The sequence below is a fragment of the Ostrea edulis genome, chromosome 7 (assembly GCF_947568905.1).
Source record: "Ostrea edulis chromosome 7, xbOstEdul1.1, whole genome shotgun sequence".
Lineage (NCBI taxonomy): Eukaryota > Metazoa > Mollusca > Bivalvia > Ostreida > Ostreidae > Ostrea > Ostrea edulis.
In genome coordinates, this window is record NC_079170.1 from 10,590,881 (window position 1) to 10,609,245 (window position 18,365).

Genomic DNA, 18,365 nt, shown 5'->3' on the forward strand with positions numbered 1-18,365 from the left:
AATACATGTATACTGCAGCTTTGTGATTTGACATACAAACACAATTATCATCCTTTCATTTGTAACTATAACATGGTCGGAACTTACTGGTTTTCTCTCATGTTACACTACATTCAATATTGAATGCAATGTAACGGAAAGATAACCCGCGGGTTCCGACGATGTAATCATTACCATGTTAACAACTTTGCGCATATTTTCAATCTAATTAAAATCGGGTCTTTTCAAACCGTTACACGATTAGTGAATATCCGATTTTAATTAAATTGCGCACATTTTCATACTTTTTACTAGATGATAGATAAATTGGTGTAGCTCACATACTCATTTAATTATTTAGACTTCTCTTAAAGGTGTGCAAGTTTTATCACATCATAGTTCTAAAAGGGCAAATGAATATAAAGAGGGTTCTTTGCTCATGTAATGATTAAAGGTTGTCGTGGATTCTCTGCTTGAAGTCCAGGAGTGGTGATTGTCAGTATTGTTGATGTACAGGAGTGGTGATTGTCAGTATTGTTGATGTACAGGAGTGGTGATTGTCAGTATTGTTGATGTACAGGAGTGGTGATTGTCAGTATTGTTGATGTTCAGGAGTGGTGATTGTCAGTATTGTTGATGTTCAGGAGCGACTCGTGATTTTTATGCCTTCCTTCAAAGAGGGGCATATTGGGTTTGCACCTGTCGGTCGGTCGGTGGACCACATGTTGTCCACCCAATATCTTAAGAACCCCTCACTTGATCGCAATGTTTCATATGTGGGTTGGTTATGAGTAGAAGAGGATCCCTATTGTTTTCCAGGTCAAGGGTCAATCTACTCTGGACACAGGAATACATCTCGAGAATCCTTTGCTTGACAGAAATCAAACTTTGTACACCACAAGAAGTAGATGACCCTTATTGATGTTGAGGTCACATGGTCAAAGTGGACATAGGAATATACTGACCACTCAATGTCTATAGAACCCTTTTCTTGACAGACATCAAACTTGGTAAACTGGTGCATCCTTAGAAGATGACCCCTCTTGATTTTGAGGTCACAAGGTCAAACTGACTTAGGAATATACTGTCCACTCAATTTCTTGAGAACCCTTTGCTTGACAGACATCAAACTTGGTACACTGGTACATCTTCAGATGATCCCTATTGATCTTGAGATCACATGGTCAAAGGTCAAGCTGGACATGGGAACATTCTCTCCGCTCAATATCTTGAGAACCCTTTCCTTAACAGACATCAAATTTGGTACACTGGTACATCTTCAGGAGATGATCGCTATTGATATTGAGGTCACATGATCAAACGTCAAACTGGACATAGTTATATATTATAACCTATATTTTCAGAATTATTTGTTTAATTGACACCAAACCTGGTACACCATAAGTTGATGACCCCTATTGATTTTTAGGTCACTTGGTCAATCCACTCCTGACATAGGAAGGTATTGTTTGCTCAATGTTTCGAATTGGTGATACTACTATCAATCAAATTATGCATGTGTATAACCATTTTCAATTTTGCACCATGGGGAGCATATATGTTTTACAAACATCTCTTGTCAGAATAGGTGTGGGGTCAATGCTTATTACAATTATGCCAATAATTTGATTGCTTGATGTCCAGAAATGTAAATATAAAACAATTTAAATAAATGATCAACTTAGCCCAAACCTGGGGCATCAACCCCTAGTCTTGGTGAAGACGCACTGCTTCTGATAATCATACCGACTGCTTTCCTGCTTAATGTCCAGGATCCAGTTGTACAACGGTTAGTTAACTTTAACAGACAGTCAACTTCCCATTAACTCTTACATTTATATAGCGTTAACTAGATGTTAACTATCAGTTAAACTTAACTCATCTTCGTGCAACTGAGTCCAGGAGTAAAGAAGATTTTTGAAGATTACATTAAATTTTTTAACCCCCCCCCCCCCCCCCCCCCCCCCCCCCCCCCAAATGTTTTATAACAAAATTGGTTGAAACTAGTTCAAACGTTTCAGAAAAGAAGCCAAATGATTTTAAAAATATCAACCAACGCACGACAGACAAAATGATTTAATCAGGCAGCAATAGGTCACCCAAGTGACTAAAAAAAAAAGAGTAGTGCTTAGCTAGGCAAAGTAGAAAACAAGAGTCAGCAATCAGCATGACAACGTCCCGTTCATATCTAAATATCTACGCGGAATAATTCATTCACAAGGGCAATGCACATGCTCAAGTGTGCCTTCTCGTCACTAGTCTGTAATCAGGTAATAATGTTCTAATAAATAGTATCTATTCGGATAATTCCATTCATTATTAGACTAATAAACAGGAACTCTCAAGGATTCTGCATTACATCATGGTATTAGGTGAGCGAGTGGTATATGAAAGGCGAAGATAACAGTGATCCACCTCATAACTCCTATATTAAGCAATGCAAAATAGATAGTTGGGCAAACACAGACCCCTGGATATACCAGAGGTGGGATCAGGCCTAGGAGGAGTAAGCATCCCCTTGTCAACCCATCACACCCGCCGTGAGCCCTATATTTTGATCAGGTAAACGGAGTTATCCGTATATATACGAGTATTCTAAAATGTTATGTTCGTTTCAACTACATATGTAAGCAAAACATAATCATTCTAAAACTCCACAGGACAATGAGGTGGGCAGTACGTGATCAGGGCTTCACAGAATTTGATCACATGAACACTCAACTTCATATCCCAATGAAGTATTTAGAATGGTTATTTATGTCTTAAATAACATTTCTTTCAAGTACATATCTTACTTTTTAATGAGTACAGAAATATGACTTCTATTTTTCTGAGGACAAAAGAATCTTTCTCCATATTTAAAAACATCACATGCTGTGTACAATAACAATTTTTTATTATGACAGAATGAAGAATGGGAATGCAAAATTTCAAAATGATTTTTCTCACTGGACACTTGTAAAAATTCTGTACTCTACTAAACAAAAATTCCACTGCTGATAAAACTTTTGTTTTTTTCCTCAAACAGCTTCATGAACTAGATCAGAATATTTACAAGCATTCAAGAGACTATGATACAGCTTAACCTTCCAGCTAGGTACAGCTTTCCATAATTAATTCTTCAAATCATATTACTTTTCCAAATTAATTACAGTTATGATTGACAAATGAAATTTTTAAGCTCAACAAATAGTAACAAAATTCAACAATATTTTTAAAACCAGCACATCCAAATGAAAATCAATTTTAATGCAAAATTTACCATTACCTGTCTGAAAATAACGTTGGGTGTATTTGAGCATAAAAATTGTCAATTAAATCCCAAAAATCTCATTTTATTTAGATATTTCCTTCTTATAAAGTGTATAATTTCCACAAAAAAAACTTTATTTTCAGAATTTGGTAAAAGTCGGCTATTCTGCAAATCGATCCGACCAGCCACAACTACCATAGTTCACCATCCCTGTCTTTAGCGGGCACTTCGATTACTCGTGGTTTGTCGATAATTCGTGCTGTTCTGTTTCCCTTTTCGACAATTCCTATAATCCAGGACTGATAGCCCTCTTGTTTTTCAATGTCCTTACAAAATGCAGCTGCTTGTTCCCTTGGTAATGCCATCAACAAACCACCTGCATGCAAATAATTTCTATTAATGAATTATTTCTACTCAATAATTTACCCTCAGTAGCCGTACAAAATGCAAAGAAGGAAGAAAAAAATTAAAACTAAATCAATTATACATCTATAGATACAAATTATACAAAATCACATCATAAATACAGTGCTTTTTAAAGAGGTGTAAAATTTGTCTACATCATAGAATCAAGACCCATTTTTAGATAAGACAAAGTGACTAAATAAATCTTATCTTTTATTGAAACCGCTTGTACTATTTAGAATTCCAAACACACCTGAGGTCTCAGCTGAGTGTCCTTGAAGTAAGCCAAACATGTTCCCACAGGCTTTGCTGATGGACGCCATCTTGGCTATGATGGGAAGGTTGTGGATGACAAAGCTGACCTCATTTTTCTGAATCTTTGCCAGATTTTTGGCATGACCCAGTAAACCAAATCCTGTCACATCAGTAGCACCATGGGCATTGTACTTGTGCATCAAACGGGCAGCTACAGACCAAGAATAAATAATAAAAAAAAGCAAAAGGTTTAAAATTCTCAAATATATTTCGCTATATATACACCAACATTTAAATCCACATTCATTGTTAAAAATCATTGGCCAAAGTTAAAAATAAAGCTTAAACTTTTATTGTACGGCAATTAACAATGCAATACATAGACCGCTATCTAACTAATGACCAATTGTACTATTTTCATTGGCAATGCATGTCACATGATCTTCTATACATGCTTGCAATTTCATTTGTTTGCCAAAGAGTTTGCACTTAACAGTTGTTACATGTCATGTTATATCCCGCATTGGGTCACAAAATCCTGATATTTTTTTCTGAATATTTAAGCAAGGGAAATCGTTTTACTCAGTGACTGTGAATGTGTGGTAAAACAGCATCATTATTTTTATAATTACAGTATAATCTGTCTAAACCGGCTGCGTGTGGTTCCAAAGAAATTGGCCGGTTTACACAGAGTCCGGAGTGCAGAATGCTGAAAAGTATGAGAGTTGCTTCCCTTGTATTCACTGTCTATTATGCATACGTGTAACGATTGCTAACGTTTTATTTTATCACAAAAGAATTCAAAATGTGAAAATATAAATGCCAGTGTTTTATCGTCGTGTTCTTTTGAAAAAGTTTTAATTTTTATTAAACGGTATAAAAATCTGGGAATTAATCGCGCACTTTTCTGTTGGTAAATTGTCGATTTCCTCTACATCATTGCCGTCATCAAGTGTTACATCATGCACGTTCGTCAAGTTTGTGTTGTGTTCATCTAAAATTTCTCTTTCCCAGCTTTCGTCGTAAATGCATTTAATGGAAATATCGCTTTTAACGGTCTCAATTTGTGAAACGGAAACTGATGTAATGCCGAGTGATCGACCGGATATGGCGAGTTGAGCAAATTTAACTGTGTATCATTACAGTCTGACTCGCCGGAGAGCTCCGAGAGGACTACCCTACTTTTGGAAAACATGACTGGGTGGTTGACGATTTTGATTCATTCCAAGAATGTATCGAATTCATCGATTAATTGAACCTTGTCTTTAATTGTCAGTTATCATCTGTGTTGTGATGGGGGAAGATCGTGCACCATTACCTCGTGCTTGGTGCTGTCATAATTGAAAAGTGCATTTCCAAAAATCAGGTTTTATTTTAAACTGATTACGACTCATCGCCAGTTGAACTCTTTTACTTACCTGAGGCTTCCCTTGAGACCCCCTTTGTGTACACCGCGTGTGATCAATCGAATATACCAACAGGGTGGTCATTGTGGAGTGACTGGTTTAAATACGATAATTAGAGCTAATTACGAGCAGTTGGGACCTCATGTAATCCAAATATGACTGACGTAACAACTAGAGTTTACCCAGGATAATTAAAGTTAATTAATAGCAGTTTGGACTGTGTAAGCCGGCCGATATACAGAATATGCAGTATCCAGAGTACAGGAAATTATTAATAAAAGATTTGTTAAAGAAATGTTAAGGACTATTTTGCGACCAGAATTGACAGAGCGCTGAGTACTCAGAGGCTGGTTTGGACAAATTATACTGTACATACATTTCAACTTTTTATAATGAAACAGTTAATTATTGGGGGGGGGGGTGTGGACGGGACTTTGGACATCCGATCTGTTCTAGGGTCAAACAAAACAGTTGCGACAATCAGAGCATTTCCTTTGAAAAAAGGAAAACTCCCATCCCTGTATAAAGTACAATGTATAAAAACTCCAATGCAGTATCACCTGTTCTGTTCAGTCTGGCCATGCTAAACATGGCTCTTTGGTATGCCTTCCTCACATCATCTTCAGTGACAACCAGTTTGACCCGGTTCCACCGTTCCGGTTGATCTAACCACTGGTATGCGTTCACAGCCACTTGTGTTCCCAGGGGCTTTGTAAGAACCAAAACATCCCCCACTACAGCATTGTCAGGCCTATAAAACACAACAAAGTGATTACAAACTAATTTACTGCAAGCATCATCAACAACAATGCCAAATGGCTTACTCATCAACTAGAGACATCACTTTTGTCAGTGTCTGCGTACCTTTAATTAAACTACTAAGTTCCCTCAGCTTTCTTGAAGAAGCTTAACAAGAGGTCTATGAGCTACATTACTCACAAAAAAGAGTCTTGTCACAAAGAATGAACACAGGAAATATAAGAGCCCTATCTCACTCACCATTCAGAAGTTATAAGCAAGGTTAAAATTGTGACAGACAGCCAGCCAGAAAAAACAACAATACACCCCCCCCCCTTTACTGGGGCATAGAAAAAAACTTGAATCCACAAAACTTGGGAACATTTGCATATGATTTAATGTGGCCCTGCTACTCTTGAAGACTTGTTTTAATTAATTTCCTGCATACTCCAATATAAAACTTTGATTTCCTGTTATGGCACACCTATCCCTGGGGTCCTTGAATCGAACAAACTTTGCGACTTCAACCTACCCCAAGGACCATGATTTAAATAAATCAAAATCTGCACTACATAGGGATGACAAACTATGTAAATTTTATATGTTTTAACCAATTTCCACAAATGTATTGCACACTTTATACATGTCAACATTTATTTTTACTTTAAACTTTGTTGCTATTGTTACAAAAGTCTCATGAACAACAATCATATAAGTCCCCTTGCTCATACAAAGATAAAAACTCACAAGTTAGAAACAAGTGAAAGTATAAATCTTAAAATCCTTTGTGGATACAAAATGGTTATGAGGTTTATGGTTTCAATACAAAAATCTTAAGCTTTTCAGAAAATTTTGTCTAAAAAAGATATTCTACCCAATCCTCCAAATTTCCAATTACAGCAGGGTTTTTTCCTACCCACTGGTATTGGTACCCATTCAATTGGAAAAAAATAGCGTCAAAATTGAAGAAATTGGGAATTTCCTACCAATGTATCGGCAAATGATTTCAACTAAAAGAAAACATCAGGAATCATCGTAGGCTCATTTTAGAATCGCCGTAGCTCTACAGCACATGCACTGCCATGATTTGTACTTTCGATTTAATATCGGAAGTGAACATTTTAGTTAACTCGTACGTTTCAGACAGATGTCAGCAGTCTATTTTTTGGCAAGTGAATTGGGAATTTCTAGTCTCAAAATTTGGAGAAATCAATGTTTTTTGGCATTGGGAATGGTACCATTTATCGGTACCAATTATATAAGCAGAGCTCCAGATAAGGTGCGTATCAGCGTAAATACTCATTAAATTTGACCAAATACGCATTTAAGTTGAAAATCATGCGTACAATTACGCATTAGCGAATGTAAATACGCTTTACACTCCCAAATTAATGCGTATTAGTCCCCGTATTTGTGATACATGTACAATGTAGTATGATATAAATATGAATTATCTATTCATATACCGGTATATGAATTAAGATTAGCCCAGGGCTTGATCATACATGATATTTAGCGCTATGAAATACGTTTTGATGACAATTACAATTTTGAAAAATTGGAAGAGTTAACTCAAAACACTATTATATAGGCCTACTTGTTATACTTTCTTTCTTAAAGAGTTAGTGTGCAGTTGAAAGCACAGAGAAAAAAACATATTATCAATCGTGGACGAATGATATACAGAATTGGATCATAATCATGTGATTGAGTGGCTGACATATTCAAATTTGATGCATCAATGATAAATATCAAATTCCCAATGACAATGAATAGTTTTACATGTGTAATAAAAAGAACTGCAAATGATTTCCCCCATAAATAGCTGGAGCGGCCTTTTAGTATAAACTTTAAGTTAAAGTTTAACGGAAGAAGTATCGTTTATCTGGTTCTGTGCAAAAGACCAAAGATAATCAGTAAATTAACAAAATACACTTTTGAATTTTTCTGAAAAGCAAAATAAGTATTGATTTGAAAATCAGGGAGTAAAGTACTCTTTGTGGTAAAAAATTATCTGGAGCTCTGATATAAGGGGGGAAAATGCTGATATTATTACCTCACTTTGAAAATGTACAAAGCCATTCATTTAATGAACTTGAATATCCCCTCTAGTGCAAAATCTTGGTTGTATATTGTTTAATGTCACTCTTGAGAAGTTTTTACTCATATGGAGACGTCACCACTGCTGGGAAGGGCTGCAAAATTTAGGCCTTTGCTCAGGACTTCCAGCCTTTGAAAAGGGAGGGATCTTTATCGTGCCACACCTGCTGTGACATGGGACCTCAGTTTTTGCTGTCTCATCCGAAAATCACCCCATTTAGTCGCATCTTACGACAAGCAAGGGGTACTGAGGACCTAGACTGTATTCTAACCCGGCCATGGGATGTGAAGAATGTTAATTTAATTGAAATTAGCCCATTGGTTCTGGAGAAGTAAAAAATGAGAAAAACTTACTTAATATAAAAATAGCAACAAAACTTTGTGGAAATAGTGCCATGGACTACTCACATGATGAATTCATTTGATTGACAAACTGTAGTTGCCACGCCCCCTATGGTCATCCATGGGTTGATCACAGTCTGACCACCAGTCACTGAACAGCCTCCGTCTTCCGCAAGGTCCTAAAATTGAAAACTTTACTCGTCATACACAGAAATAGGGCTGTATAACTTGTCGCACGTGGTAATACATGTACACTTCCATTTTGAAAAATTATACAACCCGGACATCCTTCTACATAGAACATCACAACTCCAGTAATACATATATATTAAACTTCAATCCTTAGAAATGATGCATTCACCAAATTCAAGTGACAGTATTCAGACGAGTCAAGAGGGAGAAATAGTCTATCAGACATCAGGACTGATATCAATCATTTTCTTTCAATCCAGCGGATTGAAAGAAAAAAAAATTCAAAATTTCAAATTCAATTTTGAGACAATAAGCTTGCATTCTGCACCAGGCTTCACCCCAGCTGTTTACCAGATTGGCCACCAGAAAAAAATGACGTGAATGGACAAAAACTAGTCAGACAATATTACAGGTCTGATGACCAACAGGACGGCCAAACTTCCCATTTCCGACATGTCTGCAGTGTCAGGGTGTGAAACGGTACACCGACCGACAAATCTATTGGAAATTTGTGCAGTCTACAGCAAGATGAATATTTTAAGACTGGTTGTCTATAGAGTGAATTAATTCAGCACAAACATCTTTTGATATTCTGTAGTTTCGTTATTATTTGCCGTCACTACTTAGGCCAAAAAAAAAAGATAGTTTGTTTCCCCTCGCCCGACTGACCCAAAAGTTTTTATTCATATTTTTCAGCGACATTTTTTTTTTATTTCCGGAAAAATTCGGAGGTATTCACTGATTGGTTTAAAGCATATTACCTTGTAGTATGTCTTAGTATATTGCCATGGAAATTTAGAACAAAAAATATTGTTGTAGAAAAAAAACAACTTTTTACCTACCTACCTACCCATATGTGAAATTTAGGGTCGGGAGAGGGGAAACAAACATATTTTTAAATGTGGCCTTAATATACGAATTAGCCATTAGAAAACATCACTAAAGAATGTTGTAATCAATCAATCAATGCATATTCAAAATTAAGAGATAAATCTGTCTCAAGTAATGAAAAATCTGAAATACAAATAGATTCCTGAAAATCATTGCTATCTACTAAACTCTCTTTACAACTTCTAATCGTCAACAGTTCTGATATTAAACCATGTTCACCACTTTTATCAATCTTACGAAATGAACAGTCTGCATGTCAATGAAAGTTATTGAAACTACCTTAAAGCCCCTGAGCATCATGGGAACCACAATATCTCGTTCTTTCTCCGACATTTTGTTGCTGACTCCAAGTAACATCAACATGTTGTCCGTGTCCATTACACCCATGGCGTACAAATCGCTCAGCACATTGGCACAGGCAATCTTTCCCTGTCACACAGAAAACCAGACAATTGATAGAATTACAGTGATCAAAATCGACAGAAAACTTGATATAGACTTCGGGACAATGCCAAAAAAAATATGACACATAGACCTCATCAAATTGACCAAGACTGTACCATTGAATAAAAATAACACAAATTAAATCGTTTTTACTTCTATTGTACTTAGAAAGCTCAAAAATGGAACATTGATCTGGTTTCTCTGAGCATGCTGCAATTTTTACACTACAATTCAATAAAACTTTGTCATATATTTTTCACATTTTTTTTTTCTACTTAAACTTAGAATATGCACAAGTTTGAATCAATAATATTCATATAACAGAACCCCCCACCCCCTTTTCAATCAGCAATCTATATATTTAGTCAAAATTCACATGATGAAGCATATTAAAATGACAATTCTAAAATGTAACGGTTTGATATTCATTCATGAAAATACAACAGTCATGTGACTTACCTAATTTCCACATTCCATAGATCTGTTAAAAAGACTTACCTACTTGCTTTAAAAAGTGAATGACGACAAGTATAGCAGCTTGTCAATACAGTTTCACTTTTAGTGAATCACAAAATTGATAAATGGAATGCTGAATAGAGGTGAAGACAAAATTGAATATCTTAATAGCAAAGCAATGGAAAATTATCATTCTTAAAGCTATTACAACACCATTTTGTTTGTTCACTTGATTAAAACAATGTCTCTATTCTTTTTTAACCAATACATTCCATCTTCCTGACCAGTGTTATCATAACTTAGTTAATTCATTACTAGTTTACCATGTAATTAATCATTATACCATTTCAGAACTATTTTTCAAGTTTCCCAACAAAAACTCAAAAAGATCCAATATACCTCCTCCCTCTAAATTTCAAAAGTACCTGACAGGGCACTTATGACCTAAGGTATAATTCTATTTAATCACAACAGTATTGAAATACACTTGCGAGTTGCAACATCATTGTCCTTCACAAAATTTACAAACCATCATGTACGGATCGTCCACAAGAGGGTAGAAAAAATCCGTTGTTTGCACCAGTGACAGGCCGCCATGTCTAAGGGGAGTAACCGACGCATCCATACCAATGCCTAAAATTAAACCGGTAAATAGTTTTTCCCCAATACAATTATGCAATTCAAAAATGATGACAATTCATTCTTGAGTGACCACCATCATGTAGATTAGCTTCTGTAATTTTATAAAGTACATTTCTTGATTACAACTAGCTAACCAATCTTTATAATTTTTCAGGTGGGTGTAGAATGCTATATTAAAAACTATCAATGCTACAGACCCTTGTGTAGTGTTTGAATTACAATAACTCACACAGGTATCCGTAAACCTAATGTTAAAAATCAACAGGTTTTTTTAATTGTTAAAGAAATGTCCATGCCCCAATATTAAAAATCCACTAAATTGCATTGTATTACACACATAGCATTAAATTAATATATAACGCTATAATAGTCTCCCATCTATTGATTTAGAAACTGGTTAAAAATCTGCCATATTTTTTTTTCATATAATCAATTCATGTTGAAAAAATAATTTGTCAATAATTAATCAGCTGGTCAGACATTTACTATCCACAATACAATGTTAACAACCTGTGTCACTGGACACAAGGGCATTACTAATTGTGCTCTACTAAACATGATACTCAAAGACATAAAACATACCAATGATTTAAATAATGGTAGGGAGGGCTGTTTGAAAGTGAAAGGAATGTTCAAACTGCACCATTGAGATTTTTGATGTGTATCTGTATTTGGGAGATAGAGTTTCAAAATTGTGAGAGACTTTTAAAACTGCCAGCAAGACTAGAAAAGTAAGCATTGAGAAATTGCCTTAAAATGTTTAATCATTTTGGGATTGCAAAATATTTTAAAAGTTTTACCTTCACCACTGTTTATTGATAAGGCACTAATTCTGTATGACATTGCATTTTATTTCTCAATATATACAAGTCGCCATTCAACTTGACAAAAACTGTCTACACAATAATATTTATATACATAAAATAAATGCTTTTTAAAAAAAAGAAGAAAAAAAGGGGGGGGGGTCCATACTTAGAGTCTCAATATACCTGGCGAATTGCCAATACGAAGCTAAAGTGACCAGGGTTAAAATGTAAATATGTTAAAAGAGTATTTTATAGAATTTAAATAGTTTCATTGTTATTGATATCTGTATTAATATAGGGAGGTGACCATTCTACATTGATCCAGTGCCTTTTTATGGGATTCGAAACTGTGACTGTGAGATGTATGAGAGTTTGACTTCTAGGCGGGCAATTCTACTTTCACTTTAAACGGTAAGTTGAAAAGAGCATGCTGCATCTTTGATGTAAAATATCTCGAAAAGGAATCAAGGACCCTATTGCAAATTTGGCCTTGTTGGAAAGGTTAGGAATTTTGCTGAAAGTTGATATCTGTCATTATACTGGGGAAATTTTTTTTTTTGAATTAGGAGGGGTTGAAAATGGGTATATTTTCCTCATTTTTGTTGCTTTTTTACTTCCAGGATGGCAGGTGCCTGAGTGTATCTCGACCCATTTCCAGGCTAGCATCAGATGTCATGATGGACCTTTAAAATCTTTCACATGTGTGCTTTCAAGAACCATATACATTATTTTTGAAAATTGGTTGCCATGGTAATAAAATCTGAAAATTAACACATGGGCTTCTGAAGGCGAATTTTCCTCCATTTCCTGGTAGTTTGTGACCTAGAGGTCTTCATAATTTTTATTAATGAAAATAAAGATATAATATAGAGACCTGTATATATCACAAGAGAAAATCATGAATGTCTTAGTTTGTATTTCAATAAAGTTTATGCAAAAGCAAATTAAAGATACTTTTTCGCAACTTTTTTTTTATTTATTATTTATTTCAAAGGGGAGCCTCTTCAGCTTTTCCGGAACAACAGATCACGTGACACTTTCATCGTTCAAGCCGCCATTTTCAGAAGACGGGGACAAGATGGGTCAATTCATACTATCATCGCATTTACTCGTTATTTCTGAAGCATACCACTTATGCACGAAAATTACAATAAATCAATAAATACTTGAATGATCCATAACCATTAGACAGCGTGTCATTCGCTATACTTATGGAAACCACCTTTCGGAATTGAAACATTGCACAACTACGGCCACAACACTAAAAATTCACTTTAAAATAATTTATCCACTTACCAATTCGTGGTGAAGCCGCCATGTACTGGAAATGCGACTGCTCCGACTCATGGGCATTGCTGTCCTGTTGGAGTCCCTCAAGAAGCTTCTCCAAGGCCTCCTGAGGGACTTTACACCCTCATCCCTTCAGGTCAGCAAATTTTGTGAGTCGGAAACTCGCATCCAGTTCGTGAGCGGCAGGATCAAACGGCCTTCGCAACGGAATTGTCTCCGCATTCTCCATTGTCAGTTGTCGAGAAGCCTGTAAATATACATAAATACCCGCTAGCAAGAATGTCTCTGAAGAGAGAAGTTTGTTTACACTCTTCGTTCAATGTTTTGTCGTTTGTAACTCACCTTTGTTCCACTAAATATGGCGACCTCCCCACGCGGTTAAATCCCAAACAACAGTGCCCGGATGATAAGGTAGTAGAAACGCTTCGCGAGTGGCTGGAAAGTGAATGATGTCATTCTAGGGAGAAGCAATTTTTCACAAAAGGATCCCGACATATAGCAATAATTATATTATCTTAGAATTTTTTAATGTGCTCTAGTAGACAGCCATAATCTATTCTAGAAGGTGGAATATATTATTTGAAATTACTAGTTTTTTTATGTATGACCTTCATTGATCCATTCAAATTTTTAACATCATTTGGGGGTAAATATAAGTGTCATTTACAAGATTCAATAAGAAACAAAATGCGGGATAGAGGTAGCTAAAGTCTTATTCTTTAATTATCTTTTTTTTTTTTTTTAAATAATAACACAAATCAAAAATGGATTCATACATGCATGACATGGGTTAACACGATAGTAGAAACCCAGACACATCTATAATAAGTCTGTAAAGAAACGAAGGTCAGCTAAATGGCATAAAAACAAAAGGATCAATATATACCTCTGGACTGTTGCTCGCATGTAATCGTTGAAACAAGGTAAGATGAAAGCAGTGGCGGATCCAGAGGGGGTTCCAGGGATCGAACCCCTCCCCCTTTCGTCAGAAATGTTTACTAAAAAGGGTAAAAATAATGCATTTGAGGATGGAAGCCCCCCCCCCCCCCCCCCCCCCCCCCCCCCCTCGATCCCGCATGAAAACTAAAATCAATGATAGAACTTTCAAAAATCCCTGGACCTGCTCCTGTAGAAATGAGGAAAAGTTGATTTTATTTTTTTTAAATACCAAGAGCAGATGTGAATCTTGTACATGTTCTATGGGACGTATGTTTTAAAAAGTGCATGTGATTTTAAAATTACAATCCACACCAATGTCATAGTATACATATATATATTTTTTTTTTTTAGAGATTCATCCTAATTAATAATCTCAATATAAAACTTCGATCCCCTATTGTGACCCCCTCGGACTATTAATTGTTTGAACATTTTTTAATCTCCACTCAAAGACGCTTTCTTTTCTGGTCAAGTGGTTCTTAATGAAATGATTTTTAATAAAGGATGCCACTATATTAATTTTTTTTTACGATTTCTTATTCATTTCCCCTTTGAAAGGGGACGTGACCCTTCATATGAGCAATTTTGAATCCCCTTTACCCAAGGATGCTTAAAGGCAATTTTGGTTGAAATTGGCTCAGTGGTTCTGGAGAACAAATCGAAAAGGTGTTAACTTTTACGGGCAGGCAAACCACACGGGTAAATGCGTAATCGGCCATTCAGGTCTTATAGGACATTTGGCTCAAATTGGTTTCTGACTGGTTAGTTTATTTGCTCAAAATCATTGTGATTGACATCAGACAGAGGTGATGAGAAAAGCTAACTTGAGCTTAGATATAGTTCAGATAAGGTAAAACTTGCATCATGTATTGTTGAGGTTCTTATAAGAAGCCAATCTTTTGGGGAGTTTCCTTAGTTTTATTCCTATCGTTAAACATTAAACTCTCCATGCGCGGATCTACAGGGGGGGTGGGGGAGGGGGGGGGGGGGGTCCGCAGACTTTGCAGAGCTGACGTTACAGATTCAGCATCGAACATCATCGAATTGTCACGTGACACGCTTTCATGTTCAGAACGTCTGGGTGATAACTTGTACTGAGAATGTTCGTTATTTGACATGCAGTCATTTTAAAGAAGGTTCTTTTTTTCAGACATCACAGAACAGTGTCACCGGAATTTCAATATCTCTGACAATACGACTCTTTTTAGTACTGTTTCAGTTGTCCACACAAATCTCCTAAACAATGATGTACAGGTATACAAAAGATATTTCTAAATAATGATATAACGATATCTAGAAGATACTCCCACACAATTATATAACGATATCTAGAAGATACTCCCACACAATGATATAACGATATCTAGAAGATACTCCCACACAATGATATAACGATATCTAGAAGATACTCCCACACAATAATATAACGATATCTAGAAGATACTCCCACACAATGATATAACGATATCTAGAAGATACTCCCACACAATGATATAACGATATCTAGAAGATACTCCCACACAATGATATAACGATATCTAGAAGATACTACCACACAATGATATAACGATATCTAGAATATACTCCCACATAGTGATATAACGATATCTAGAATATATTCCCACACAATGATATAACGATATCTAGAAGATACTACCACACAATGATATAACGATATCTAGAAGATACTCCCACACAGTGATATAGCGATATCTAGAAAATACTCCCACACAATAATATAATGATATCTTGAATATACTCCCACACAATGATATAACGATATCTAGAAGATGCTACTATACAATGATATAACGATATCTAGAAGATATTCCCACACAATAATATAACGATATCTAGAAGATACTCTCACACAATAATATAACGATATCTAGAAGATTCTCCCACACAGTGATATAATGATATCTAGAATATACTCCCACACAATGATATAACGATATCTAGAAGATGCTACTACACAATGATATAACGATATCTAGAAGATATTCCCACACAATAATATAACGATATCTAGAAGATACTCTCACACAATAATATAACGATATCTAGAAGATACTCCCACACAATGATATAATGATATCTAGAATATACTCCCACACAATGATATAATGATATCTAGAATATACTCCCACACAATGATATAATGATATCTAGAATATACTCCCAACAATGATATAACGATATCTAGAATATACTCCCACACAATGATATAACGATGTCTAGAAGATACTACTACACAATGATATAACGATATCTGGAAGATACTACCACACAATAATATAACGATATCTAGGAGATACCCCCACACAATAATATAATGATATCTAGAATATACTCCCACACAATGATTTAACGATGTCTAGAAGATACTCCCACACAATGAAATAACGATATCTAGAAGATACTACCACACAATGATATAACGATATCTAGAATATACTCCCACATAGTGATATAACGATATCTAGAAGATACTCCCACACAATGAAATAACGATTACACAATAATACAACGATATCTAGAATATACTCCCACACAATGATATAACGATATCTAGAAGATACTCCAACACAATGAAATAACGATATCAAGAAGATACCCCCACACAATAATATAACGATATCTAGAAGATACTCCCACATAGTGATAAAACGATATCTAGAAGATACTCCCACACAATAGAATAACTATATCTAGAAGATACTCCCACACAATAGAAAAACGATATCTAGAAGATACTCCCACACAATATAATAACGATATCTAGAAGATACTCCCACACGATGATATAACGATATCTAGAATATACTCCCACACAATGATATAACGATATCAAGAAGATATTCTCACACAATGATATAACGATATCTAGAAGATACTCCCACACAATAATATAACGATATCTAGAATAACTCCCACACAATGATGTACCAGTATTCAGAAAATACTCTTAGACAATGATATAACGATATCCAGAAGAATCTCCAAATCCAGTTGGATTCCAATCTTTGGATGAAGGAAATTTACTTCATTAACTGAGTATGCAAGTGATTTATTTCCTCAATGAATACCGAACTTTGGTGAGAACAGTCCCATTGTATGCTAGACGAAAAGTGAAGATAACGATCAGTGGTCAATGCAAGGTGAAGATAACGAACAGTGATCAATCTCATAACTCCTACAAGCAATACAAAATAGATAGTTGGGCAAACACGGACCCATGGACACACCAGAGGTGGGATCAGGTGCCTAGGAGGAGTAAGCATCCCCTGTCGACCAGTCACACCCGCCGTGAACCCCACATCCCGATCAGACAAACGGAGCCATCTGCAGTCAAAATCAGTGTGCCAAGAACGGCCTAACAATCGGCATGAAACACGTCAGACAGCATTTGACCCAATGATAGGTTGTATTGACGAACTAGATCGTTATAACGACCATAGAATTTGCGAAATGCTGACTTCAATCGAGACTGTTGAAATCCCTGTACCATCAACTTGTTTGTCAGTAGCTTACCTCGATTTAAAAACTGACTATATCCAGAAGAAGCTCTTGCATATCGAATCAGTTGAGATATATAAACACCATATGCAGGTGATAATGGAATATTGCTACACAAATATGGGAAGTTGACGATGGAGAAGCTGAAATCATCCCGTTTGTCATACAGTTGAGTTGTCAGTTTGCCGTAAATGTCTACTTTCAATAAAATATCTAAGTATGAAGCAGAAGTGGACGACTCTGTGGTGTCCTTTATTTCGAGCTCACAGGGATACATGTATATCAAATCGACATATGAATGAACGCCATCATTGTTAATAGACAAAACGTCATCGATATATCTAAAAGCCGAATTGAAGGTCACAATCTCATAATTCATGTAAACAATACAAAATAGAGAGTTGGGCAAACACGGACCCCTGGACACACCAGAGGTGGAATTAGGTGCCTAGGAGGAGTAAGCACCCCCTGTCGACAGGTCACAATCGCCGTGAGCCATATCATGATCAGGTAAATGGAGTTACTCGTAGTTAAATCAGTGTGCTAAGAACGGCATAACAACCGGTATGAAACACCTCAGAATAATAGAACAACATGCAACACTCGTAAATCTACTACACTTTCATGCATAGGCATTGTGTGGGAGTATCTTGTAGATATCGTTATATCATTCATTAATTTTTATTTAAACTTGACACTCGTAAATCT

At 35.9% G+C, this 18,365-nt stretch overlaps 1 protein-coding gene across 1 annotated transcript; it reads right to left on the bottom strand.

Moving 5' to 3' along the window:
- Positions 1–2,858: 2,858 nt before the first annotated feature.
- On the bottom strand, positions 2,859–13,658 carry LOC125654797 (inactive selenide, water dikinase-like protein). The gene is made up of 8 exons (XM_048884870.2): positions 13,542–13,658; positions 13,206–13,446; positions 10,991–11,094; positions 9,841–9,990; positions 8,545–8,657; positions 5,859–6,049; positions 3,891–4,103; positions 2,859–3,608 (listed from the first exon to the last, which is right to left on the bottom strand). The coding sequence occupies exons 2-8, from the start codon at positions 13,225–13,227 to the stop codon at positions 3,424–3,426; spliced, it is 978 nt and encodes a 325-aa protein (XP_048740827.1). The 5' UTR covers positions 13,228–13,446; positions 13,542–13,658; the 3' UTR covers positions 2,859–3,423.
- Between the last annotated feature and the right edge of the window lie 4,707 nt (positions 13,659–18,365).